We start from the raw sequence: 26,152 nt of genomic DNA on the forward strand, positions 1-26,152 counted from the left end.
CCTTGAGTAAAAGTATTCACTCTTGTACACTTTACATCTGTAAGCATTTCCTGGGCACCTACCTGGTGCCAGGCTCTGGCTCTTATATCAGCAGTGGGACCTGAGCCCTAGTACTTAATAGGGGCTCTAGAAACCCTTGAGTTTCAAGACGAAGGATCCCATGGGTAGGTTTCCTACCAATGGTTCCGTAGTCTTCTATGGGGACACCTCCTTTTGGACATTACTGTTTTTGCTTCTGTTGGATTCCTGGTGTCTCACCAGGAAGGGGTGGGGGTGGTAAGAATATAACTGCTAGGCTCCTCTCTGACTTCTTCATGTGGCCACCACAACTGTCTTAATAGCTGTAGTCCTTGCTCCTGCTCAAGGCAGGCAAGGCCCACTGTGGCCTGGCTGTTCTTTATGTCAGGATTCACTCACTGTCTCCTGAACGCATCCTTCTGCTTCGTCCTGATAGGATCTCTGCTGAGCATGCCTTCCCTATTCTCTCCTTGGCCTGACTTCAGTGGAGATGCTGCTTTCCTAGGGGAGAACCTGGGACCCTCAGGTAGTAAATGGCAGCATCCTTTCTGTTTGTTTCTTCTTTTGAGTCAAGGAATGAGACTGGAATGAAGCAGGTAGATTAATACACATGAGGTATTTCTTCCATTGATTAGACCATACTCTTTAGCATTAACTCCATGTTGTCTAAAAAAATCAATGATATTTCATGTAATATATTTTATTAATATCCATAGGTATTAATATCATATATATATATATATATACACATATATATATTCCATTTTCTTTACTCCCTTCCTTCCTGCAACTGTCCCTTAATCGTTTTTGAAAATTTAGTGGCCTATGAAATGTAAAATTCTGCACATCCCTTCTTTAAACTGCAACTGGTAAAGGCACAGAATATTGTGCTTTTCTTTCTTTTTTTAATTTTAGATTCTGTCGTCTGGCTGGGGATTCAGCTCAGTGGTAATGTGCCTGTTTTGAATGGACAGAGTCCTGGGGTCAATCCCCAGTACTGAAGAAAAGATCCTGCAGCCTGTAGGTTGTCTTAGCCTCATCCAGCACAAGTTAGTAAGTTTCTTGAGGCAAGACTACAGCTAGTAGCATCCCATACTCTCCTGACTAGCCTCCTGCTTGCTTGAATGAGGGGCTGGGTTAAAGGTTTCATTTCTTTAGCATAGCCCTAAGATGGAAAAGACAGGTGTTTATGTATCAAATAAACACAGAGACAGCATAATACACTCGTTAATCTTAGGTTTCAGTATTGCTATTAAAAAAAAGAAGAACTTCAGTGGGAAAAAAGGCGAAACTCAAAAAATGACCTTAAATATAAATCTTTAGAGACTTAGAGTTTTTCTAGCACATTCCTTCTTGAATCACTATAAATAATGAATTAATATGTCTATTTCTTTAGGCAGAGACACCCTTACATCAGCAATAGTTAAATATACAGTTTAAAGAAAATAATATCATGACAGCAACATAAAACCAATGGAAAGCACTGGCCAGTTAATTCCTGTCTCGCCCACCCCTATCCCAAATCCTTTCTGATATTACATGTAGAAAGACCCACTTTTTACACCGTGTCTACTTTGTTTAACACAACCTATCCAGCACCAAACATAGTACTGAGACACAGCTGACCCTGGAATTATACAATTTCACATTGATTCAAGGAAGGCAGCCAATTCTTAGAGACCTACTATATACAAGACCCTTAGGAAGTTACTTTTATATACAGGTCAGCAAATTACTCTCATTTGTTGATTTGAAAGCAAGAGAAATGACACTTGACTACTGTGACACAGCCTGTCACCTGGACGTTTGTAAACCTACAATGAACCTTGAGTTTCAACTCAAGATTGTTGCTCAGCAGCTTCAGTGGCTACAAGGTCACAGTACTTCAACACCCCCCCTCCTGCCACCCCTCAATTAAGAAGAGCTCTAGGCTTCTAGAAAGAATTCAATGAAAAGAGTGACCTAAAGGAAGGGAATCTGGATTGTATGGCTGACCCTACTTAAGAGGTATTGCTGATAGATGGGACTCAAATTTCCCAGTCCACACTTTGCATTTTAAATTCAATTATTTGTCAAACAAAAGTGCAATGATGGACAATTGCATCACTTATTCACAGAGCAAACTTACACTAAGTACCTATTTAAATAAAATTCTGCCTGCCATCAAGGAGGCAGATTTTGTGTGTGTGTGTGTGTGTGTGTGTGTTGGATACGATGACACCAAATTCTTACCCCCAAAGGGGTCCCCATCATTAGAGGCTACATTCTGTACAGGGTCTGGCAGTCTACATGCTATCAAGATCCTTCTGTAACAGTAAATTCAAAGCAAGCTTGTCATTTCAGTCAAGCTACAGGCCCCAGAGCAAGGGGCTCAACGACCAATGGCTAGAACAACTCTTATGAAACAGCAGGAAATTTCTTCCAAGATCTTTTCCAAATCTCACTCCAGCACAGGAACAATGGGCACTCTGATTGTTTCCATTACCCCCTTTCATTTCTGGTTCTGCTGACAAAGTTCAATATTTAAACAATACATGTAAAGACTTCAAGTGGTGGCTGAGATTATAGCCTACAAAATGGGTTGGGAAATCAGATACCCGACCATACCTCTCTATAAGATTGAAGTGAGGTATATTTATTTTATTGGACAGTTTGAAATTATTATAGGTTGTTGACAATTTCCTGTCTCATTTCTTTTATGCTCTTGGAATTTAGGTCAGGATGTCTTGGGTTATCACACTCCTTTGTTCTAATGTTTATACCAGTAAACCAAACTAATGTAAAGAAAGCCCCTAGGGGGGGAAAATGAAGGGAAAATACTCAAAGCCTTAGGAGGAGGATGGCAGAAGCTTTGGAAAAAAATCTGAAAAGGCAATGAAGATGAAGATGGAAAGTCTGTGAAAATTAATGTAGTGTAGAATTGGCGAGCATGTCACTCACTTCTTTAAACAAATAGAAGAAAGAACCCACTTAGGAGGTGCACCCAAATAATTCACAGGTGGCAAAACTATTAGAGTCCCACAATTTCTTGCTTCAGAACTAAAATAAATCCATATTAGAAATGGCATATGCCTCACACAAAAGATTTGTTGCCGGTTCATTTTCTTTCGGATATCTGCCTTTGATATACAAGCTCACTTAGCTCTTGTTGTAACTAAATTATTTTAAGAAAGCATTAGGTGAGACTCTAATGACTACGGGAGGTACAAGGCACTATAGTACATACAGAGATATAATTTCCAATGGAGTCTGTTTGGTCTTGCATAGATTTTTGCATATTGACCTGCTAGTAGAATACAGGCAAGATGGATAGCCTGCATCATGGAGCTCCAGGGACAATGGGACAGATGCTCACCCCCCACATGTTCACATTTGTGATCATTGATCACACATAATGATCATGCTTATGATAATAACAACTCTTGTCCCTTTGTTTGTTTTGGGATAGGGTCTTGCTCTGTCATTCTCCTTTCTTTGTTCCCCAATTGGGACATCATAGCCAGCCATGTGTGGCCAAAGATTTGCTTTGAAACAAGATTTTTCTTAAAGAACTAATCTTAAGTATGGGACCTCCAGTCTGTTTTTTCTATACAAAGTATTATTCCTAACTACAATAATTTTGAAAACCATTGATGTTTGGAGACATATAGTTACTGATGTCATTTATAAAAATAACATGTTCACAATGTGAGGAAAGCTATAATTTATTCACACATAGATATTAAGTTTTAATGAATCTAAGTAGGTATAGGTGGTGTATTTGCAAACAAACTAGTTTGGAGGCCAGTTGAAAAATCACTATGTCCATTTCAGAAGTGGTGTCCAAGAAAACATTGCTTATTAAAAGCAAAATTAATATTCCAAAGATAATAAAATGTCCAATAGACTTCTGAGCTATTAATTACAGGTACTATGTCTTAGTTCTATCTTCTAACTTCTCCCTCCTGCTAATGGCTTTGGTTTTTACATTAAGTAAATATCAAAAAAGTAAATTACTTTTTTCTGGACATTCTTAATTGCCTGACATATGACAGCACTTTTGTGTCTACAAAGGAAAGGGGAAAAAAACACCCCCAAATCACGTAAGCATGAAATTGTGACTTTTGCTCTCTCAGCATCTTAGAGAGCTAGGTGTGGTGGCAAGACATGAGAGTGCAGACAGAAGTGGAAGATGGGGTCTGTAATGATGGGCTTAGGTTATGATTCCAGGCTCAATGTTACAGTAGCATCTTCACACTGATATATGAGCTCCCCATAGTGGCTTGCCTATTATCCTTTGGTTGTGGTTTGAGTATCCCCAGGGTCCGCTGTGCCTGGCAGCTTGGATCTTGGGTGGAAGAACCAGGTAATGATACGAATCTTTAAGAGATGGAGCTGGAGGGAGAGCTGGAGGTTAGTCTAGAGAAACTGTGGACTGCAGGCTCTGTCTCTGCCTCAGCTCTCACATGTAAACTTTCCTCTCCACGAATTCTTGCCATTGGTATCTGTGCCAGGAGGTGAGGCAACCCTCTCCACAGAGCCTGTGAAATGCCAGTTGGACTCTCAGCCTCCAGAACTATGAACTAAAGAAACTTCCGACGATTAGCTGCCTCCGGTATTTTGCTATGGTGATAGAAAGCACTGACTATTGCTCCAAGAAAAAAGAAAAATAAGTCGAAGATAACTTGAGATCAGTAAGTGGTTTTGTTTTGTTATTGTTTGTTTGGTATTTTTGTAGTTTTTTGTTTGTTTGTTTTGGGTTTTTTGTTTGTTTGTGTTATTTTTCCCCTGCTATGAACCTTTCCTTGCCTCTGGGGGGGGGGGGGTGTCTGCTCTTTTCTATATGTCAGTAGTTAGGTTTTTGATTTACTGATATTCTGTCACTGCAGTAACTGGAGTGTTAAAAGCTTGGACTTCGCATCTTGGTGTCTTTTTCATTGCCTTGGCCTTGCTTTGGATCTGGGTGGCTCTCTGGCTGTGGTTTAGTTGTCTGGTGCTACACTATGGAGGAGGTCTCAGATGACTGACTATGAGCCTGTATTGCTTTCCTTGTTCCTCTATGCAGCCATGGAGTCTATGGTTGAAAAGTTGAGCCGTTTTTCCTGCTTTCCTAGGACACAGACACCCTCCCTCCCAGCTACTTATCACACTCAGGGTACACAGCAGACAACAAACTAAAGATTAAACCACCATTAAGATGATGTGGCATCTTCTTATTTTTCTTTTTCCATATAATAGACGGAAAGAGGTATTAGCACTTACAAGTATGCACTAGAATGCATAAAATCTAAATTTGAAGCATATGTTATTTATAAAGGTTTTGAGCATGTAACACATTTCCACAAATTTTAGGATTTTCACATAACAAAGGCTATTTCCCATATTTAAATGAACATTCTCCGTGAAGGTTCCTGAGAGGGGGGGGGTGATAAACTTCAATCATCTGGAGACCCAGGCCACTGGGTATCCTAGCCTTCCTAAACATTTAAAATGTCTACACTAGATCCTCTACCTTTGGTGAGTACTTTGTTCTTGGAGGACCAACTGAGATGGGTCAGGCCCAAAAGTTCCATCTGATGCTTTTAAACATACTGATCCAAACTCAACTGAATAGCATGGTCTAGCTGCAAGGGAGGCAGGGAGATAAAGCTTATTTTAGTGCCCAGGAGTATAAAGAAATGGGTGAATTAGTAACGCAGGGTTTGCTAAAGCAAGAGTTTATAAATACTTTATTTTGTGAAACTGTAGCTAAAGTAAATACTGTGTTCTCCTAAGGACAAAGTTTGTGAAAGGAAATGTACTTAAGACCTTAATGGATAAAAAATATACATGAAGTATGCAAAATGATTCATTTTAATTGACAACAGCAAAAAGAATTACTGTTCAATTACTATTGACCGTGTGCCCATTCACACATAAGACAGAAACCCAAAATAGATGTCTTCTTTTCTGAATTTATTAAGTGCTTCTGACTTGAGCATTTTCAAAACCAAAAGAGCGAAATGCTTTCTATTGAAAGTGAGTGTTTACAGTTTTCTCCCCTCTTTGTAGGGTTTCTTGCTGAGTCATTCTTACTTACCTACTTGCTGATTCGATCACTTATTGTGATTATGGTACCAGTAGGAGGAGTATACATCAGATATCCTGATGTTCCTCCACAGCTTAATAGGGCAGACAGCAATACAGAAATCCAAGCCAAAAAGGAGAAATACAAGGACAAAAATAGATGCACAGTAAAGCAAGAGCTACAAAGCCACGCCAAAAATTTTAGACAAAGCAATGAAGTATAATTTTAACACCTCTGACTATGACTTGGTGCTCTCTCTCTCTCTCTCTCTCTCTCTCTCTCTCTCTATCTATCTCTCTATAAATATATGATAGGATTTGTGGTGGAAATATTCAAGTACAGATATTATTTCTTCTAAGAAAGTTTATGATTATTGAGATATCTATTTCTTTAACCAAACTACAGAGTAGTACTAAGTATAGGAAAGAGTCAACCCAATTATAATAATTTCTGAGCTTCTTGGAAATAAAAGTAATGAAAGGTCAAAGGTCACTGTGAGCTATGGAATAAATACTGGGCAGCTTCTTGACGTGGCCAGAAAACTTGTAACTTAACTAACTGCCTTCCATGTTGGGTGCTTCAGCCAGCAAAGTCAAAACAAAGTCAGAACAGTTAAGCTTTATTCGATGTGGGTTTTCATCTTGAAGTTCGGGAATAGGGGAGATTTAGTCATTTATTTTTGAGCTCATGGAAAGAAGGGGTTGATAGCAACAGCTTACCCAGTTAGCAGGCAGGCTCCCCACACAGCTGCACTGGCCTATTTCAATTAGGATCCTTTCAGACTTACATCACCTTGGTATGCCAGTCCTAAGCTGCTCATGAGCCAGGGCTGCCAATCAAGCCAAAATTCAACCACATGGTACAGTTTTTATGATGTAGACAGAAAGGGACATGAGGTTGTCTCACTCTGGTCAAAACATGAAGCTGGAAGGCAGCTTTCTGAAGAAAACCAGCAAGGATGGCAAGACTGAGACTCAAGTCAGGCACATTCTCCTCTGACCATCTCAGTACATTCATGAATAACGCAGTAGGTTATTCGTGGTGATTCAAGGACCACAGAATGAGACTCATGTCCTCATTCTGAGAAGAGGTCACTTTGGGGTCACTTGACTGGAGACGCCTCAGAAACTGAAGCGTGTATTTGCCCAGGAAAGGGCAGAATGGAACTGGAATAATTGAATCCGAGAACGTGTCACTGCTGGAAGCTGAGAGATACACAAATTGAAAGCAGAACTGCCATTTGACCAAAGAAACTGGACTGTGTACATGTTGTTGGAGCAGAGAAAGGCAAGACTTAGAGCCACCCTAGATGAAGCCTATCATTCCTTGTCTTAGTCAAGTTCACAAGTACATCTCATCCCTATGTATAAAGGGAATGGTCTAGATGCTGTAGTGGATGCAAAACAAAACAAAACAACTGAATCTTACAGTCATATAAAGTAAGCATGAACCCTTACATTAACTTTAGTGATAAGTAACTGTCACGTTTGCAACCATTAATGCAGAAGATTGTTTCCTAAATTCTTCACAGGCATTTATGGAGAGCACTGATATAATTACTCATCACATAAAGGGACAGGCATTTACTCATTTTTGTAATCTCTCTATTTCTCCAAAGTCTTTACTATCCATAGACTCTTCCAGTTTCTTTTGTAGTTCACTGGTGACCACTGCTAAATATTCTTCCTTCACATAACATGCAGTGATCTCAGGAAAAATGATGCTGTCATAGCCCTTGACATTAAAAATCATTAAAGATGGGAACCCAAGAAGACAAAAAGGAAAATCCTTAGCTTTGATTTTAAGATTGTATAGATATGGGAATAAAAATAAGATTGTGAACGAGCAGTTTATTTAGAAGGGCTTGCACATGGGAACACATGGATATGTGTGTTCTCTCCCTCCCTCCCGTTCTCCCTCCCTCTCCCCTGCCTGTCTCCCCCTCCCTCCTGGAACAAGCCACAATCTGTTGTAATAAGGGATTTAACATTCATTCCACTGGCTAATGGTGCTTCACACCATCCAAGATAGATTCCCTTAGATAATAGTAGAGGAGAGCAGCAGAGGAGCTGAAGGGAACAGGCTATTGTGTTTGACTAGTTTCCATGTATAAATTAGTGTAGAGACGGAAAAGAAATTCAACAGAAAAACACATGTACTTTATTATAATTCCAAGAGTTACTCTTGCAACTCTCACAATGGCAGGGGAAGGACCTTACAACCACTTAAAAGAAACACAAAGCAAATGCAGGCTTGATTAAAGGCGTCTCTGACAGGAAGAGATTCAAGGGTAGATGGACATAGGCATCAATGGCTAGTCATGGGCTTTGGCACATTTCTTTTGATCTAAACAATTGAGACAAAAGATACAAGGGTGGGAAGACTGGAGACATTGAGTAATGTGTCTTAATATGACCTGAATAGCAAGATGAGATCTCTTGATCCGTCCATTGAGTACAAATGCCTTTGGTGACATGGTTACTGTACAATAAAGTATGGACAGTAAGCTCAGATTGACACAAATCTCACAGGAGCCTCATTCGCCCAGGAAGATGGTTCTAGGAGGAAAGAGCTGTTGACAACAATTAAGGCTCCATAACATTCCTTACTTGTATAATTGAAGAACCAACTTCAGAAACAGATTATTTAGATGTCAATGCAATGAAGGCTATTTTGATCAGGCAACAACTGAGCTTGCTACCATACAGACAGGATACGCGCCGTTAATTCTAATACTAGACAAGACTCTTGTAATAGGTGAAAGAACGGTAGAAATAACAAATCCTCAAATTCAGTTTCTGGATCAAGCCTGAAAGTTGAGCTGATGATGTCACACTTCTGGTTCTAAGTCAACTACAGGTCAGGCTAAAGTTCGCTTTTTCTTAAACCAGTAATTCATTTTGGCTGCAAAGCTAAACAAGCATTTAATGACAAAGCACAATGAGTGCCTGTCATATTACACACAACTTTAAAGGCCTTTATGGTCTATAAAACTTATACATCTCCAATGAAGAATATGTCTTTAATTCTTGAGCACTTGCTATCCACAGTATAAAGTACACATAAACAAAGCACATATTTCTCATTTGTACATGGGCTTAAAATGATCTGATTCACGCGGCTATTGTGAGGAGCCACTAGAATGCTTTACAAACAACTAATCTAGTGTTTGACACTTCCAGACACACTCCGTATGACAGCCATTAGAGTTCTTTTCTTTCTAGCATAGCCTTCAAATTTGTAATCACTTAAACATATGCATAAAACAAAGCCGGGTATGAGATTTCATTCTAATTCCATCATATAATCATTGTAATTCAGACATATATTAAATCCTTTTGAAATAGACACTTTTTTCAAGGTGAGTCTAATTAATTGCTCAGTTACCTACATGAATATTCAAGATATGAAAAGGGAGTGTAATGCATTTACCAAATGAATAGAAATCAATTGGCTGCTGAATGAGAGTGTTGTTTAATCATATTTCCACATGAGAGAAACATGGCTAGTAATGTGAACTAGTAATTTGCTTTATGATGCCATTTAATGGAGAATAACATACACTTTAAAAACAATCACAAAGAAGGAAAGATGAGACGAACTAATGATCTATACAAGTCACAGATCCCATATGGAAAAAATGAGACAGCTCTCTCGAACAGCGCACCTCACACACTGTTCATTTCAGTCCTGTGTGAAACCAACGTCTAGTCTACTCTTCCTAACCCTTTACTTTCTGTTTAAGTGTTCATGCAAGCTGAAACTATTTCTAATTGCAAAGCAGTGGTCCCCATTTAAAGCTACAGTGATGCAGCTGATTACAATATGACATTGTAAGAAATAGTTCCTTGGTGTCTGGTCACTATACCCCACTGATCCTCCCGGAGTTTTCCAATTTGTAACAAATGGTTCCCTTCCCTTCATCAAAATTCCAATGTCCATCCAATTTGTCAGAATCAAAGCAGAACAAACTAACCTTTCCCCATCAACAAAACAATGTGTCTTATACAACGGTTACACTTTTACCTTTGTCTCCTTTTCTCTTCCTTCTGAAGAAGTTCTGGTGTGGCATAATTGTGCCAGGAAGAGCTAGAGTCACGTTGCTTTGCAATCAGAATGTGCACATTTTGGAATCAAACTTTCAGATGAGGTTTACTAAACTGTGTGCCCAGAACACTCTGGTTTAAAAGAAATGTGCATTGCTATTAATATTTTGAGTGTAGTTTTTTTGGACAGTATATGTTCATTTTCTGCCCATAAAACCAAGTATGAGTCACAATGGAACATTTACTTCGAGTCAAAAACTGCAATGTGTGCTGATGTTCAAGAGAAGAGCCTTATCACTGGGGCTGCAAATCAGCAGGACAAGGAGTCTAGGGATCTCTATTTGCCTTCAGAAGTAGATCTGAGATCAAAGACTTTAATCTTCAATTCATAAACATTAGCATTAACTTGAATCCATAAATGTGTATAGTAATTATGGGTTATACTCTGGGTTGATTGTAAACAGGGCTCTCGTTCCTTCCTTTTTCACCTGGTTTAAGAGTCTTTATGTATAGAGGAAAATAACTCACACAGGCACTGGGAAAACAAGAACCAAGCAAGCTCCTCATCGCCTAGCCTTCAGAAAACCCCAAATCACCACAGTGAGTTTGATCTCAGGACATCTGTCCTCAGGATTCCAAGCAAACACAGTTATTTATATAGTTTTCAGCACATAATATCTGCAGAAGAATACCCTGAATTTCAAGTCTCAATATCAGTATCACTCACTAACTCTAAAAAGTCTTTTATATTTGATTTTGCTGGGAAAGTTGGGGTTAAAGTTCTCAAAGAGTTGAGGTGTATTTTGTAAACCATGAAAATTCTTTTACCTGGAGTTTGAAGATCATACACAGACAGACAGAAGTACACACACGCACACACACACACCCTCCAGCAGCACCCAGACCAAGTGGCAATAGTAACGTATTGAAATGAAAAAGGCATTTACCAGGAGTAGGAAAGCCAGAACGAGCAGCGGTGTGCCAGGAGCTGCCCGACGGCAGCATTCCATACTTGGATCTTTGCCGGAATCCGAATCGGACACTGAATAAGCTGCTAAGTGCTCCTCTGCCCGCTGCTGTCACATCCAGTGCTGGGGCTCACACTCCAGCCCTGCCTATCAGCTTCCATCAGCCCCGCTCACATTTCCTGAGCGAGGGTGGGTGGGTGGATGGGTGGGGGGTAAGCTGAATGGAATCTCTCTAGAGCAGGCAGCCAGCCAATCAGACTCCTGCTAATCAGACATGCTGAATAACAAAGCGCTGGGGGGGGGGGGGGGGCGCAGAGAAAGTGAACAGTGTGAGCAAAAAAGAGAGAAAGGGACCGAAAGGCAGGGGAGCAAGGAGCTGAGCCCGAGAAGAGGAGAGATAGATGTGCACTGGCAGAAGCGCAAAGCTCAAAGAGGAAGCAGGGCTGCGCTCTGAACCAACCTGGTTAGTGCTCTGTGAGACGCGATTCTGTTTGCCATTTGCCTGGGCTGGTGTCTGTTGCTCTGGAAAGTACAGTAGCTCCCTGTGATGGTGTATTGTTCCATTCAGGAGAGAAACTTAATCCCCGTCAATATAGAACATATGCTATAAAGGGACCAAGCCCTAGTCGGGACTGAATGTGCCCTTTAAGTGTATTCGGTGCTAGCATTCTCTTCCTCTTCTATAAAGTGCCTTTTTATTTTCCCCTTTGAGTTTGGAAAAGAATACTATAGATGGTTTGGAAAGGTCCTCACTAAACCTAACAATGGCTTTAGCTATTTTCTGTATTGGGGTCTTGGTTTAAAAATAAAGGGCTGGCAAAACCTTTCTTTGTGGATTGACAATTTGAAACATCCAATACTTACAAGTTTAAAGGTACAATAAGACTCAGTTAGAGCCCCTAGTTTAAAAGAAACCCTTGACAAAGACTCCAGGATGAGGATGTTGAAATTTGTTGTGAAACAAGTGCTGGGTTTTGACACCTTGACAGCTTTTAATTATCTGATTTAACCCATGACAGGAAAGAAAGGGTGATTTAGCCCTCACTTAACCCCAAACATTCTTCAACAGGCACCTGACTCAGGCTTTCTCAGAGCTGCTATGACAAAACAACAAAATTATGAGTTGGGGTACCACCTCTTTCCTCTTCACAGTGGAAATAGGGCCAGGCAGGTTGACCTCTGAGGTGCAATCCAGCTGTAGGAAGTACTAATGGGCTCCAGTGTCCACATGGCTACGGGAAAAGGCCCGAAGATTGGGAGCCTGTTTCACTCAAATCAAGCAAAGCCTGAACGGGCCAGGAGGGTTTTTATTAACATATTAAACAAGTGTTAAGTATCCAATAAGGTTGTCTTTCCTCCTTATCAGTCCAGGAACACCGTTTCAGATAAAGACTAAAGCAGTGAGCAAAGCCCCATTTCCACAGGAGAAGTGTTTCCTTGCAGATCTGTCAGCCCAGAAATACCCAGAGGAGGCAGAGGGCACTTAGAATGCATGTTCTTCCCTCTCATTATTAAAAAAACTACCTCACTGTAACAGACGTGCGAATCCAGGCAGGTCTGCCATATACACACCTGCCCGAGGCTTTGCAAAGAGGTGGAGAAAAGCAGGTTGTTCAGCTTTGGTTATTTCTTCCATGTGGTGGATCGATCTGAGAGGAGGTTTTTTTCTCTTTTTTTTCTTTTTTTTCTTAGATATTTTCTTTATTTACATTTCAAATGCTATCCCAAAAGTTCCTTATACCCTCCCCCCCCCCCCGCTCCCCTACCCACCCACTCCCACTTCTTGGCCCTGGCGTTCCCCTGCACTGGGGCATATAAAGTTTGCAAGACCAAGGGGCCTCTCTTCCCAATGATGGCCGACTAGGCCATCTTCTGATACATACGCAGCTAGAGACATGAGCTTTTAACAATCCCACTTTCAGCCTGTCGTGAAAGTCGAGGGCATATGAGGATTCACCTTGGCCCTCAGTACTTTATGCTTAACTTGGAAAGTGGAGAGTACACATCTCTAAGCCCAGAAGGTCCTAATTTTGAAATATTCTTTTCCTTTATAGAATGAGTAGTTTTACAAATCTCTGAAAAAGTATTGACTGCATGAGAGCTAAACAATGCAGCTACGTTGGATAGGTATCCGAAATCCTCACCGCAGGGAAGAAAGGTTGATGAGCTGAAATCAACTTGATCCTAGGTTATGTGCGCTCTCTCTCTCTCTCTCTCTCTCTCTCTGTCTCTCTCTGTCTCTGTCTCTGTCTCTCTCTCACACCTCTCTCACACACACATACCATCTCACACACACACACAGGAACATTCTGCTACATGGTTTTCCCAACCTCCTGGGTCATTAGCTGAAGAGTTCTAGCCATTTCCACAAAATGGGATATCTCACTTAGCACTACTTCCTCTTTCTTCCCATGAACACTCATTCATTAGACAGTGTCAGACTAGAAGGAAGAACGGGGCGGGAGAAGGAATACTGTGAATTATTGAAATCAAGGAACACCATGACATTGTGAGCAGCAGGATGCTACTTGGCATCATGTCAGCACACAGCAAGATGGTCCCTACAATGAAGCCCTGGAGTAACACAGCAGTTTAGTCAAACCTGTGGCGGATGCCCATCCCAGTGTCTCATGTGTGGTCACTTGGCTGAGAGCATTTTCTTTTCTGTGAGGGGTACCAAAAGAAATGAGCAAAAGCAATAGCTTGCTCTGTGGTTCGTGTAGTATAAGGGAGATGGCATAACTAACATAACTTAAAAAAAATCAACTTGAGTCATTGGGAAAAGTTTTTAAGATGAGCTAACAGAATTTCTAAAGTCTCTGTGACTTTGGAAATTTTGGGGTACTTTGTGGAGCTGCTTAAGTGCTCCTACTGCCCAATATGTGTGAAATTGAGACTCAAAGAGACAACCTGATACAGGGCCCACACACTGGAGCCAGCCCCAGAAGCAGGGTCTTCTGACTTCAAATCCATTCATCTCCTTCCATTATAAATACATTTGTATCTACTTATTTATACATGCACAAATTCAGAGGGTGGTGCTGGGTGGAGGGGACTGTGCTAGACAGGGATGTTTGTGGGAGAGGAGAAATGGAGGTGACCACGGTTTCTTGTGCATATAGTTTACCTGGCAATGGAAAGTATCTTGTTTTAGTCTACAGCTTCTGTCTCCCAACTTTGTCACTTCTAAGAGCTTTTAAGGGCCAAGGGAAAAATAACATAAACCCTAGGTAATGTAGATCATAGTTACGGCAGCTGGGGAAAGACCACTTATGGCACTGAGCAGGGCGTTGGCCGCGTTCCTTTTTTCCTCTTCAGGTATCTAAATTAAAGCCGTCTGCAAGAGTCGGCGCACGGCAGCCCCCAGAAGCTGTGGCAGCCGTCAGCTTGGTTCCCGGTTCCATGCACAATATATTAGGTGAAATGAAAGCAGCGGCGAGAGCCAGTGTCAGGGCTGTCTGAAGCATCATTCCAAACGGTATGGATTTAACAATACTTAATTTAAAAAACACCGGCTTGGACAGCAGCAAGCTGTTAACAGTCAGGGTGCTTTATGGCAGGAAAGAGTGAGCTAAACTTTCGGAATTTCATTCCCTGAGGGAAACGCCTCACAGCTTTTGCTCCAGAGCCACCTGTCTGGTCCTCGAGGTTGGGCCTCTTTTCTTAGACCTGCAGTAGCAGAAATAGCAGGGCACAGATATGAGTATTTTTTGGAGAGTCTCAGGGAAAAGGGCTTTTTGCAGCTGAGTAAGGCCTTCGTTCTCTCCTTTGAGGAGGTAGAGATAGCCCTCTCTGTATAGGACCAGAGCAAGCCAGCCTTGTTTTTCCCACGGGGCTATAGGGAAAGTCTTTAGTATTAGTGGATAGTCTGGACAGAGGGCAGAGCGACGGTAGAAGACTTAGACAGAGGCTGACTGCATTCTCGAGGGCAGGACGGGAATCTGAATACAGATTTCAATTCATTCAGTATCCATTTAACACCAAAGCGCATTCGCTGCAAGCTTCAAGTCATTCTTTGGAGGAACACGTGAGATAGAGCACACTCCTTATCCACAATCTGCAAAGAAGCACTGCTACTCTCATGCAATAAATAGGCTTACTAAAGTTGCATGTTTTCCAAGGACCACTGGCAGAATGATAGCTCCATTTGTTGAGTCTTCAATGAGGCCCCAGGTGCAGCCATAAGTACTTTATGTATGTTACTTATTGCAGTTCTTTTGTCAATCCCAAAGACAGACACACTGTTTAGCTTTTTATAGATGAAAACACCTGAGACAACCACCACCACCCTTCATCCCAGCCAGTGACTTTCTGCTCAGCAGAGTCCTCAAAGTTCAAAATCACATTTCTCAGACTCCTTTGCAGCTAAGATGCTGGGATCTAACCTAGATTTCCCCCCTATGAAGCTCTGCCATCCTATCTAGGAGGAGGAAGTGAGGCAGAGATCATGATTCATCGTTTATAAAGAGGGTCTCAGAGCAATATGGTTGTAAACTAGTCATGAACTTTCCACACCAGGAGACAATGAATGAAGGTCATTCATTTGATCGGCTTCACCAGAGAAACTGAGCACAGTCCTCATCACCCTTTCATCCCCACATCTTTTGCAGTCACCATATAACTTCCATGGCAGTTCCCATGGTGATATGTTTCTGCAAAGTAGACTAGGACCCCTAAGAGAGTTTATATTGCAAAGCTGTTCCTCGGAAATTCAAATTTTATGTGATTTAATACCTTACAACATCATATTTTATTTAAGTGGACAAGAGCAAATTCTGGTCTCTATAAGAATGCTAACTGATACATCCTCTTTTGCAGAAGATGACCTCACACACCTAGCAAGGGTGAAAGGCTACCTCCTGAGCTCATAAAGTCTCTATCTACAGCCACTGATCTTCAAGGTCTCTATGTGGGGTAGAGGAGTTCAGAGTCTGAGGGCTCATGGCTGGTCTGAGGGCGTAGTGAGGAGGGCCCAGATAGGTAGTGAATATGGAATATACAGAGTCCTGCAGTTATTAAAAAAAAGTAATCCAAGGGGAAAGAAAACGACAGTGGAGCGGGGGTGTGTGAGAAGATGTTTTGACTACCCTGCCATGCCCACACCAGGTTACTTAGTGCGCATGTTTTCAAGTTCTTGCTCCACAATATCCTTCTAATTTCTATTACTTCTGGGGGAACTAAGATCTGCTCTGCTCTGTCTCTTCATTTGAGGAACCTAGGGCATCAGCTTATACCCCTCTCAAGTCTACCAAACTGATGTCTGGGCTCTGCACACTGTAGGCACATGGTTAAAATCCCTGACACCAGCCAACAGCAAAAATGAATTCTGGGGACTTCTGGGAAGATAATAACTGATTTTGGAACAAAGAGTTCAAATCCTAGTTTTTACACTTATTCTTAGAAGCTTTTTAAAGGAAACAAATGGATGGATCCAGGTGTGTGTGTGTGTGTGTGTGTGTGCTAGTTTTGACTGATTTAGACATTTGAGTTCTGGTAGAGTCATGCATCTCCATAAGGCTACAGGTGAGATTTTACTGTTTCTTGCTCAGAGTCAAGGAAGCATTATCAATCTACAAATACATGAGCTTCTTCTCTTTGTTTCCGTCCTCTGATGTTCTTCTCTGTATATGAAAATTTTAATGAACTTCTGCAAAAAATGATCATCATTTAGACTCTGACCCCAGTACCTGACTCCTTTCCTACAAACCACAAAACAAAGCTTAGAAGCAAATGCTTGACTGAGCTGAGAAGGCAGACTTATTTCTGACCTGTAAGCTTGAAGCCAGGATTCTTCATTATTCTATATAGCTAGAGCTAGGTAAAGAATCTCAGAGGTTTACCACCGAATGATAGTCAATGAATGCTTAGTGCACACCTATTGTGTGCACAATTTAAGGATACTGGAAGGAGTGAAACTGCATTTATTTATTTATTTATTTATTTATTTATTTATTTATTTATTTATTTATTTATTTATTGTGGCTCCTTTTGACACAGAGTGACTTATCAATGTAATTGCTGAGGTTTGAATTATGGTTGCAATATCCATGTATTAAACCCAAGTGTAATATATAAATCCAAGGGCCTTGATTCTTAGTTCGATACTATTTCCATGACATCATTCTTCACAGATAAAATAATTATTTCAGAGCCAGACAATGAGGCGAAGGACTGTTAACAGATTTATAGACAATACAGAGCGAGCAGGATGAAAACGAGAAAGCTGAATGCCTCTGCGTGGCATTCAAGGTCCTCCACGGTGTGCTTCCGGTCTGAGAGAAAGTCACCCTCCAGTCCTGCTGCACACCTCCGGGTCTGGCGGACCTGTTATGCTCCTGTAGACCTGCTTACTCTGTCCTCGCTGCTGAGGCCTTCCATGCTAGCACCATCCTGCTGACCAAGGTGTAGCTCAGTATCACCTCCTCCAGGAAGGCTTCCTCCAAGTCAGTGGTTCTCAACCTTCCTAATGATGCCCTAAATCTGTGACCCTTTAATACAGTTCCTCATGCTGTGGTGACCCACAACCATAAAATTATTTTGTTGCTATGTCATAACTGTAGGTTTGCTCCTGTTATGAATTGCAATGTAAATATCTGATATGCAATATTTACATATCAGATATTTGACTCCTTAAAGGGGTCAAGACCCACACATAGAAAGCCACTGCTCTAAGGCTTGTGTTCCTTGAGACTCTTCTTTTGCCCTTTGGCTTATTTTTAGATATTTGTAGGCATTCTTTCACCATCACCAATATGAGACATTGTTCTGGTAGAAAATGTTTCCACTGTTGTTCCTTTTTATCATTGTTTTTGTAGGGTAGACGTTTAGCAGTCTGATCATGGTTTTTTCTGACTTCTTTGACTCCACATGGCTTTGAAGGCCATCTTCCCCCGCGTGATGGCATCTTTCCATATTCTAAATTGTAGTTTTAGCTTTAAGTGTGTATCCAGGTTCAGTGGCAAACTGTAATTGTTTTCCCCAAACCCCTGCAAAACTGCTCCCCCATGTGCACAGGTATTCCTGCCAAACTTCTTTCTTGTGAACAAATTAACATATGTCCACAGAATATGGGAGGGACAAAGAAAAACAAGTCGGGGGGGGGGGGAAGGATCAGAGAAAAGAGTAAGCAGGAACATTGCAAAAGAAAAGATAGTCTCTGAAACTAAGAACAAATACAGATTGAATGTAAAATATAATTTGAATTTCAGCCAAGCACCCAAATCATAGAAAATGAGAGTACTTTTCCTCAAAAACAGAATAGATCCTTAGTCTTCTTTTTTTCCCTGCTAATTCAGTTGTGTTTCCAAATTAATAAATTTATTAATGGTTTCCATACAAAATTAAAATACTTTCATGTGACAGTTATACGCATTGTGATGAAGAGTTAGTAGGTCCTATTAAATAATGAGACGACAAAAGAAAGTTCTTAATTTAAACTAACATGAGTTAGTTTATTTTCTTTTACTTTTAATTTGTGCTTTTTAATTTTGACAGAAATTATATATACTTATGATGTACAACAGAATGGTCTGAAATGAATATTCTGTGTAAAATAGATAAATCAAGCAAATGAACATGAGCATCATCTCCTTTACTGAGGATTAATTTTTGTGATATATATATATATATATATATATATATCTTAATTTCCAGAAAGGACTTGGAATCTGTTTCCTTCTTGAAATTATGGTGGTCCTTCTTAGCAAAGACTTTCATGAAGGAATTTGGAACTTGTGAGTATGATTAAAAAAAAGGAAAGCAAACTAAGGTTACAACTCAGAGAACTGGATAAAAGCCAAGGACAACCAAACATTCACCATGGATGCAGGTGTCCTGCAGGGGAAAGATGGGGTGTGGTAGAGAAACTCAGGTAAAGGAAGCCAGAGATTTGTCTTTTTTACACGTCCATTTCCGCCCCATTAGAATCCAAATCTGTTTTCCCAGCACAGAAATGAGCAGTGATGGGAAGCCTTGCATGTGGGAGGAGCCGTGCTATTCCCATTCAGACTGCAGGATGGTGGCTAGCCACGGGAGCTCTGGGAAACAGCTGGTCAGGACACAGGTGCCAACCGTGGGTATTCTTGTCTGTAAGAGAAGCAGCCAGCAAGCTTGCCATGTGAGAATGACATGGTCATTCTCACGGGGTCCTTGGTGGGGACATGGCTATGCAAAATAAAGAGTTAGCAGAACCTATTAAATTATGAAATGACTGCAAGAAATTTCTTAAGTTAACATGAGCAGTTTATTTTCTAAGTTATTTGCTTTTTAAATTTGACAGATATTATATATAGTTATGATGTACAAGAGAAGGGTTTAACATAAGCATACTCTGTAAAATAGATAAATCAAGCTAATTAGCATCGCATTTTCTCTGTGCATGCTGATAACTGTGTGTAAGCCCACTCCATGCCAGTGACTGCTTTCTTAAACTCTGCCTTAAAGAGAGAAGCAAGAACATCCCCAACCCAAAGGTTCTGTAGCCTGGTGGCTGGTCACAGTGTTTTCCCGGTATGGCCCACCTCTCCCTCTGTTGCCAGTTTCTATGACATGAACCAAGGCAGAAATGAACTTGACTGACTCAGAATGGACTTGCGGGAGTGTTTTCTGTCACCATTGCCACAAATCTGCTAATGACAGTTTGATTTTTAAACCACAGTGGGCATTTTCAGGGCAATTTTACTTTAACTAAGCTATCTGTGACAAAACTTTTAACTGTCTCCCAATACCCTTTCTTTGTATATTTTGGGAATAAAGTCTGTGTGCAGGGCCAACCAGACTTTGTGGAAGACCCATGGGCATGCATGCCCATGAGACCAAATGCTCCCCAAGATGGTGAAAGTAGAGGGAGGGAGTGTAGTTCTAAATGATGTGCCCACAGGGAGAAAGCCATCCCCTGCTTTGTCTTTCCTGATTTTCTGGCTGGCATGAAGACTGGAGCAGCCTTCCTGCACAAGTTTACAATGGAAGGAGCCTTCCATTCCTGACACCCTCAAGCAGCACAATGCACCTGGAATTCCCTCCTGCACCCTTCAATGAGAGAAAGATGAGGGTGTGATACCCATAGGCTTAAAACACACGGTGGGGGAGGGGCCAAAAGTATGCAGAAGCAATTAAATAGGCAGGCAGAGCTAGCCCCAGAGCCAGACCATTTCATACCGGTCTTTTGCATAGTAACCTCAGATGATCTGTGAATGAACGGTATGGCTAATGTTGATCTTAGAAACACGTAAACCAAGCGCTCCTGAGATCTTAAAGTGCTTAGGATGGTTTGTTCATCCTGTGAAATAATATAAAAGTGCCTCTCACAAATTCCTAGAGGGTAATGGTCGAATGTGGAAAGTCTGTCTTTGCCCGGTTAGTGTGTTTCATATTTTAGGTAACAACCAGGTAAGTATCTGGGCTTCTCTCTGTCCTTTACTGCTGAGAAGCTCAGAACAGTGGCTGTGCTTGGTTGTCTCACTTTCTGCAGCCCTTAGGTTTAAAAACTCTTCTCATCTTTTGTCTTCCGACTTGTGGAGTTTGATATCTCATGTAGGGTGTTTCGTTTTTACATTGCAATTGTTCTCCAACAACCTTTCAGTTTGTTTGGGAAAAGATGGTTTATAACTACCAACAGCACCAGCAGTAGTAGCAGCAGCAGCAGCAGCAGTCACAACAACAACAACAACAACAACAAATCACTGTAGTTCTGATGGGGAAGCAGATCTCAATGCCCACTTAATGAGACTGCTAAATTCCACAGTGATTTCTTGGTGCCAAGACGCTGTTCTTGGGGTGACCGGTCTGAGTTGTGCTGTCTATCATGACTAACTTTCAAAGCCTTATATTTTCCCTTATACAAGTCAATTATTCCTTGCGAGTTACTTCATGGGAACAATATCATCCAAATGGAAAGGCTCATTGCCCCATCATCCAGTTCACCCCCTTGGTGGAACCGAAATAACACATCCTGACATCTTAGCTTCTGTTTTCACTAATCTAGTCTCTGATTAATCTCTTCCTCCATCTCCTACAACAATGGCATAGGGACAGATGAGGAACATAGAGAATCTAAGTCCTGACATTACAGTGTATTGTCTGCATCAGATTCTGGTTGGCCTGGTTACTCACAGCCCTAAAGTCAATGAAGCTGGAGATGACAAGCATGCTGGCCATGTGTCTCTAGGATCCTGGAAAAGACAGTCTGGGCATTAACTGTCATTATTACTGACAAAAGATAAAATTGTAAAACCCTCAAACGGATTTTTTTGAAGGCAGTACATCTTGTCTGTTCCTTCACACTTAAGCCCAATCAATGTCTACTGAAGTCATAAATTTAAAAGCATTAGCTTATTTATTCAAAAAATTAAATGAAGAGTCATGTTACAGTTCAGTAATTCCATTCCTAGGTATATACCCCAAAGAAGGGAGCACAGTCTAACATGTGTTTGTACATATATGTTCAACACAGTATTATGTACAACAGTCAAAGGCAGACGCAACCCAAATGCCTACTGACAGATGAGCAGTTAAACAACACATTGCACAGTACCGTGCTCGCTTCGGCAGCACATATACTAAAACTGGAAGGGAAGATTAGCATAGCCCCTGTGCAAAGATGACACGCACATTCGAGAAAGCATTCCATATTTTTGTAACATTTGAAATGTAAATAAATAAAATATCTAATAAAAATAAATTACTGGGAAAATAAAACCACTTTAAGGGTTTGCTATTAAGAAACAAAAACAAACAACAAGAACAACAAGAAAACACATTATCTATGGTGAACTATTTCTCAGTGTGAAAAAGGAGGGAGTTCTGACTCAGGTTACAGCACAGAGCCGTGAGGCATGTGTGACCCACCTATTTAATATGCCTAGAATGATAAAATTCACAGAGTCAGGGAGATAGAAACAGGATTAATGTTTAATGGTTCAGAATTGAAGATGATGAGGATGAGAAAGTTGAAGAGGATGATGGATGGTCCAACTCCGTGAGCGCATTCAATACTGCTCAATACAGCTAACGTGGCTACACTGGTAAATCTCATGTTATATATATATGTTTACCACAATGTATTTTTAACGAACAGGAAAAAAAATAAAGGGGAACCCAATTTACCTCTATGTAAAATCCACCAAGTTATCTCTTGCTTTAAACTGTTTTAAGTCTGAGCGGTCTACAACTTGATGTGATGATAAACACGGCTTGTTTTTTTTTTTTTAGAGGCTAGCTAGCAAGACCAGGGGATCTGCTTCCCACCCTGTCCTCACAGGTATAGCTGGGCCTCTCCAAGGCTCTGTCGGAGGCCACTCTCAGGGCATCTCTACTCACTCTCCCTGGACACGTGAGTCAGTCTGCTTTCTTGCAGAAGACTTATGCTGCTCATGGTATCGGATGTCTGTCTGCTTGCATTTGTATGTGGTTGTGTGGCTGAGGGAATCATGTAAGTGTGATTTTCCAGTACCTAACAGAGGACTTAGCAAACACGAACATGCACATACATAATGGGTTTACTCATGTTAGGCACATTTTAACATGCAGACTTCATATAAACATGAGCATATATCTTCGGGTATGAACATCCATAGATGTTTATAAATGTCTCCCACCCGTTCGTCAATGAAGCACAATGGCTGCTCTTTCTCCCTACTTCTCAAGGACCACTCCTGTGACTTTCTACTGGGTTCTACTTCAATATTTTCATACCCAAGGTCTCCAATCCTCAGGTCAAGGTAAGAACCTACTTTGCAAATGAATGTGACTCTATTTTCTTTTACATTTTTTCATTCTGGGTTATAAGGTTTCTAATGAAAGAGTTGGGCAGATTAAATTAAAAGGTAAAATCAGTTCTTCTAAATGTACCTTACAATGTGGACAAGAACAATGTATATGTCTGCTAGTACTGTCATCAGCAGGCAGTGACAATATGTGAGGTGACCTTTGTGCTGATTGGCTCAGTTTGGCCACTCACAAGGTCATATATATTTTAAAAATATGCTGTCTATGATCGAGATGTGCACATTTTATTCGTTAATGAAAATAAAAACATATGTCTAAAGATACTCAAATTCTACCATAAATCAATAATCAATAAATCAAAAGCAGCTACCATGGCCGAGTCATTGTGTTTTCTCACCAAAGAGAAAAATATATCTATGGAATATTATCAGCAATTCCACGATTTTAAAAAAATACTTAAAATTTAATATATAATAAAATTTGATACTGAGGTATACTCTAGTAATACATTTCTTAGTAATGGAATGGGATTTTGTTTACAGGAGAATTCTCTACTCTGTGTTGTCATGCAAAATCTTCAAGGGTTGTTCAAGGAAGAAATTGCTTTCACAACATATGAAAGCTATGAGAACAAGCCTGGGTTGGGGGTCGGCGGGGAGAGCCATAGCACCCCAAGGTAAAGCCTCCATGTGCACCCAGTAAAATTTGGAAAGTGAATTCACTCTGCCTCAGATTTCATTTTCTCCCTATTAAGTCAGAGTACAACACAGGCATCACAAAACCTGCCATAAATAATTCTTCACAACTGTCTGCTTCACTTTGGAGTGTCCTGGCCTTTCTCCAACTGTAAACCTGCATTTACTTTTACCACTAAAAGGCCAGCCCTGTGGATTTAGGCTGAGGAAGCTGAACCTGAAAGGGGGCGGGCTGTTCAGACAGCTCCTCTGCCTGCAGCATCATTCACAGCAAACAAACAGGACTTTAGTCAGGGAGCTGGGCAAGCCCTTGAACAATCTTGACAAGATTTATAAATAAGATACAGTGTTTGTTTATTTATTATTTGAAGAAAACTTTCCATTGTGTTCGCTTTCGTAATATAATATGATCTATATTTTTGCCAAGAGTAGGGTGTGGTTGCTCAGCGGCTTAGCTGATCATGAAATGTCATGCTTCAGACTTGAGTCAGAGCATCAAAACAACGCAGCTCTGGACTGGGAATGCCAGCACTTCCCCTGCTTCTGCTGGATCCCACCGCATCCCAGCGGGGGATGCTAGGAGTCTTCCTCCCTAGCTGCCCCAGGCATTCTGCTGGGGAATCTGGAGTCTATACTCACTTCTTCACTCTGAGACCACCCTCACTTACAGCCAGATGCTCACCCTTACTTCCTTTATCCCTTTCTTTCCTCCCTGTCGTTTTCAGTTGTTAGTTAAGTCTGAATGAGAGGAACTTGGCTTTGTGATTGCTGTCCAAACTCCTAGCAATAGGGGCGAGTGAGCTCTTATTTAAAAATAATGTTCCAAGTGCACGTTGCAGACCTTTCCCTTCAAAAGAATCAGGGATCGATTAAAAACAAAAACAAAAACAACATACTTTAATATTTTTCCCATAGAATCTGATTACGCCCGATAGGTTTAGTTAACTAACTTGATTGGCAATGTGTGCCGGTTTGTAGACTTTTGCATGTAAATTTTCTAAATGTAGGAGCTTAGCTTCTCCTGGTCACCGATGGAACCCAAACACTCCAAACAGCACTGTTCTCAAGTACCCAGTCAATGCTTATGATTAAAATAACAAGCAAGATGAGGTCCCCAGGGAAGCAGTGTGCTTGAAATATAAATAGCAACATCCTTAGCATCGAACTAGGGATCAGAGTGGCATACTTGGTATGCCCAATAAGGTACCAGGAAGGAACAATCAAATACAAAGGACATTTTGTTTATGATGTATTATTTCCTGGATACTTTCATTTTAGCATAGAAAAATGTATATATCACTCTAATAGGACATGGTCGACAGCAGATATTAAGTTCTCAAGTTGATACTTGATGAAAGTTTAAATAGTTGATTGTTTGAACATGTAGAACTATTGTCTCAAACAGATGTGTGAATTATAATAACAGGGTGACCTCTATAATTCAGTAATTATGACAACTTTTAGAAAAATATACAACTTATATTTTTAAAGGTTTCATTTGTTTAAGACATATCTTCTCAAAGCAGCAATATTGTTTATTGAAATATTGTTGATACAGAAACTTTGCACTCAGAACATGCAGGAGAATATTTTTGTCATAAAAATCAAAGAACTGCTCCAGTCCTTTCAAGATCCAAGATTTTATTGCTCTGGCCTTAAAAACTCACCCATGAGGAAAGCATACTTTTGCAAGTCACTCAGATTTCCCATTATCATTGGACAGAATGCCTCTTCAGTCAGCATCTCCTGGCCCAATCCTACTCAGCATATATGAAACCTCGATTAAGCTGTTTTCTCTAAGGAATATTCTGGAAATCTTATGAACTAAGTCAAGGAGAAGCTAGCATGTACCATAATTGAATCTACAAGCTTTACACTCAAGTACTCACATATTATATTCATACCCATATAGGGAAAGTAAGTTGCCATTTAACCATGAGTTAATCCATTAATAAATCAGAGAATCAACATTTTATAACAAGCATCAAAAACAAGAGAAAAAAAGTTCATGAAATACAGGTATGTCCCACATAATCAGGATGTAATTGTTGGGTAAAGTCGTGTGTGTGTGTGTGTGTGTGTGTGTGTGTGTGTGTGTGTGTGTGTGTGTGTGTTTGTTTATGTTTTATTGTTGGAATATATACACTAAGTCACCATTAGGTTGTATTATTGATTCCTATGAACACAGACACAAATCTTTTCAAAGTATTGATTTCAATAAAAAAAAAGAGGTTTCCAAAGTGCTTTAAAAGCTCGTCTTCTTTAAAATCCTGAGGTCAACTTTCACAACAGCAGAAAATGGGTAGGATGTGAGCGGGCAGTTTATTCTTCAAAGGCACGAGAGGCAGCACTGCATGCACCTAGTGATTTAGAACCCCAGAAGGCAAGATCATGGACCCCAGCCTCATGCATGGAATAGATTTGATTGTTGAGACACAGGCATATCCTCTCTTCTGTCCCTGGAGGAGAGTGGATGTCAGCTATGCCTACGTGTGATTGTGCATGAGCTAAGACAGAATGGGAGCAAGCTGAAGAATTCTCGAGGTAAAAAGAACCTTTTTTTTTTCTCTTAAATTGAAACATAATGTGTCTAAAGAAAATTACAAGTAGGAATTTTTCTGTATCCCTGGGGGAAAGGGAAGGCCCAGTAGCTTT

At 40.6% G+C, this 26,152-nt stretch overlaps 1 protein-coding gene and 1 pseudogene across 2 annotated transcripts in view; one reads left to right on the forward strand and one right to left on the reverse strand.

Moving 5' to 3' along the window:
• Adamtsl1 (ADAMTS like 1) overlaps positions 1–11,247 on the reverse strand; it is a 367,312-nt gene extending 356,065 nt beyond the window's left edge. For both annotated transcript variants that reach the window (XM_021160015.3, XM_029476026.2), the window contains exon 1: positions 11,058–11,247. In XM_021160015.3, the coding sequence (XP_021015674.2) occupies positions 11,058–11,120 (63 nt within the window). In that variant the 5' untranslated portion in view covers positions 11,121–11,247. The remainder of the gene's footprint in view (positions 1–11,057) is intronic.
• Positions 11,248–21,610: 10,363 nt separating this feature from the next.
• LOC115030910 (U6 spliceosomal RNA) lies at positions 21,611–21,711 on the forward strand (annotated as a pseudogene).
• The last annotated feature ends 4,441 nt before the right edge of the window (positions 21,712–26,152 follow it).

This window comes from Mus caroli, unplaced genomic scaffold (genome assembly GCF_978045245.1).
Source record: "Mus caroli unplaced genomic scaffold, Mus_caroli_1 scaffold_6, whole genome shotgun sequence".
NCBI classification, from domain to species: domain Eukaryota; kingdom Metazoa; phylum Chordata; class Mammalia; order Rodentia; family Muridae; genus Mus; species Mus caroli.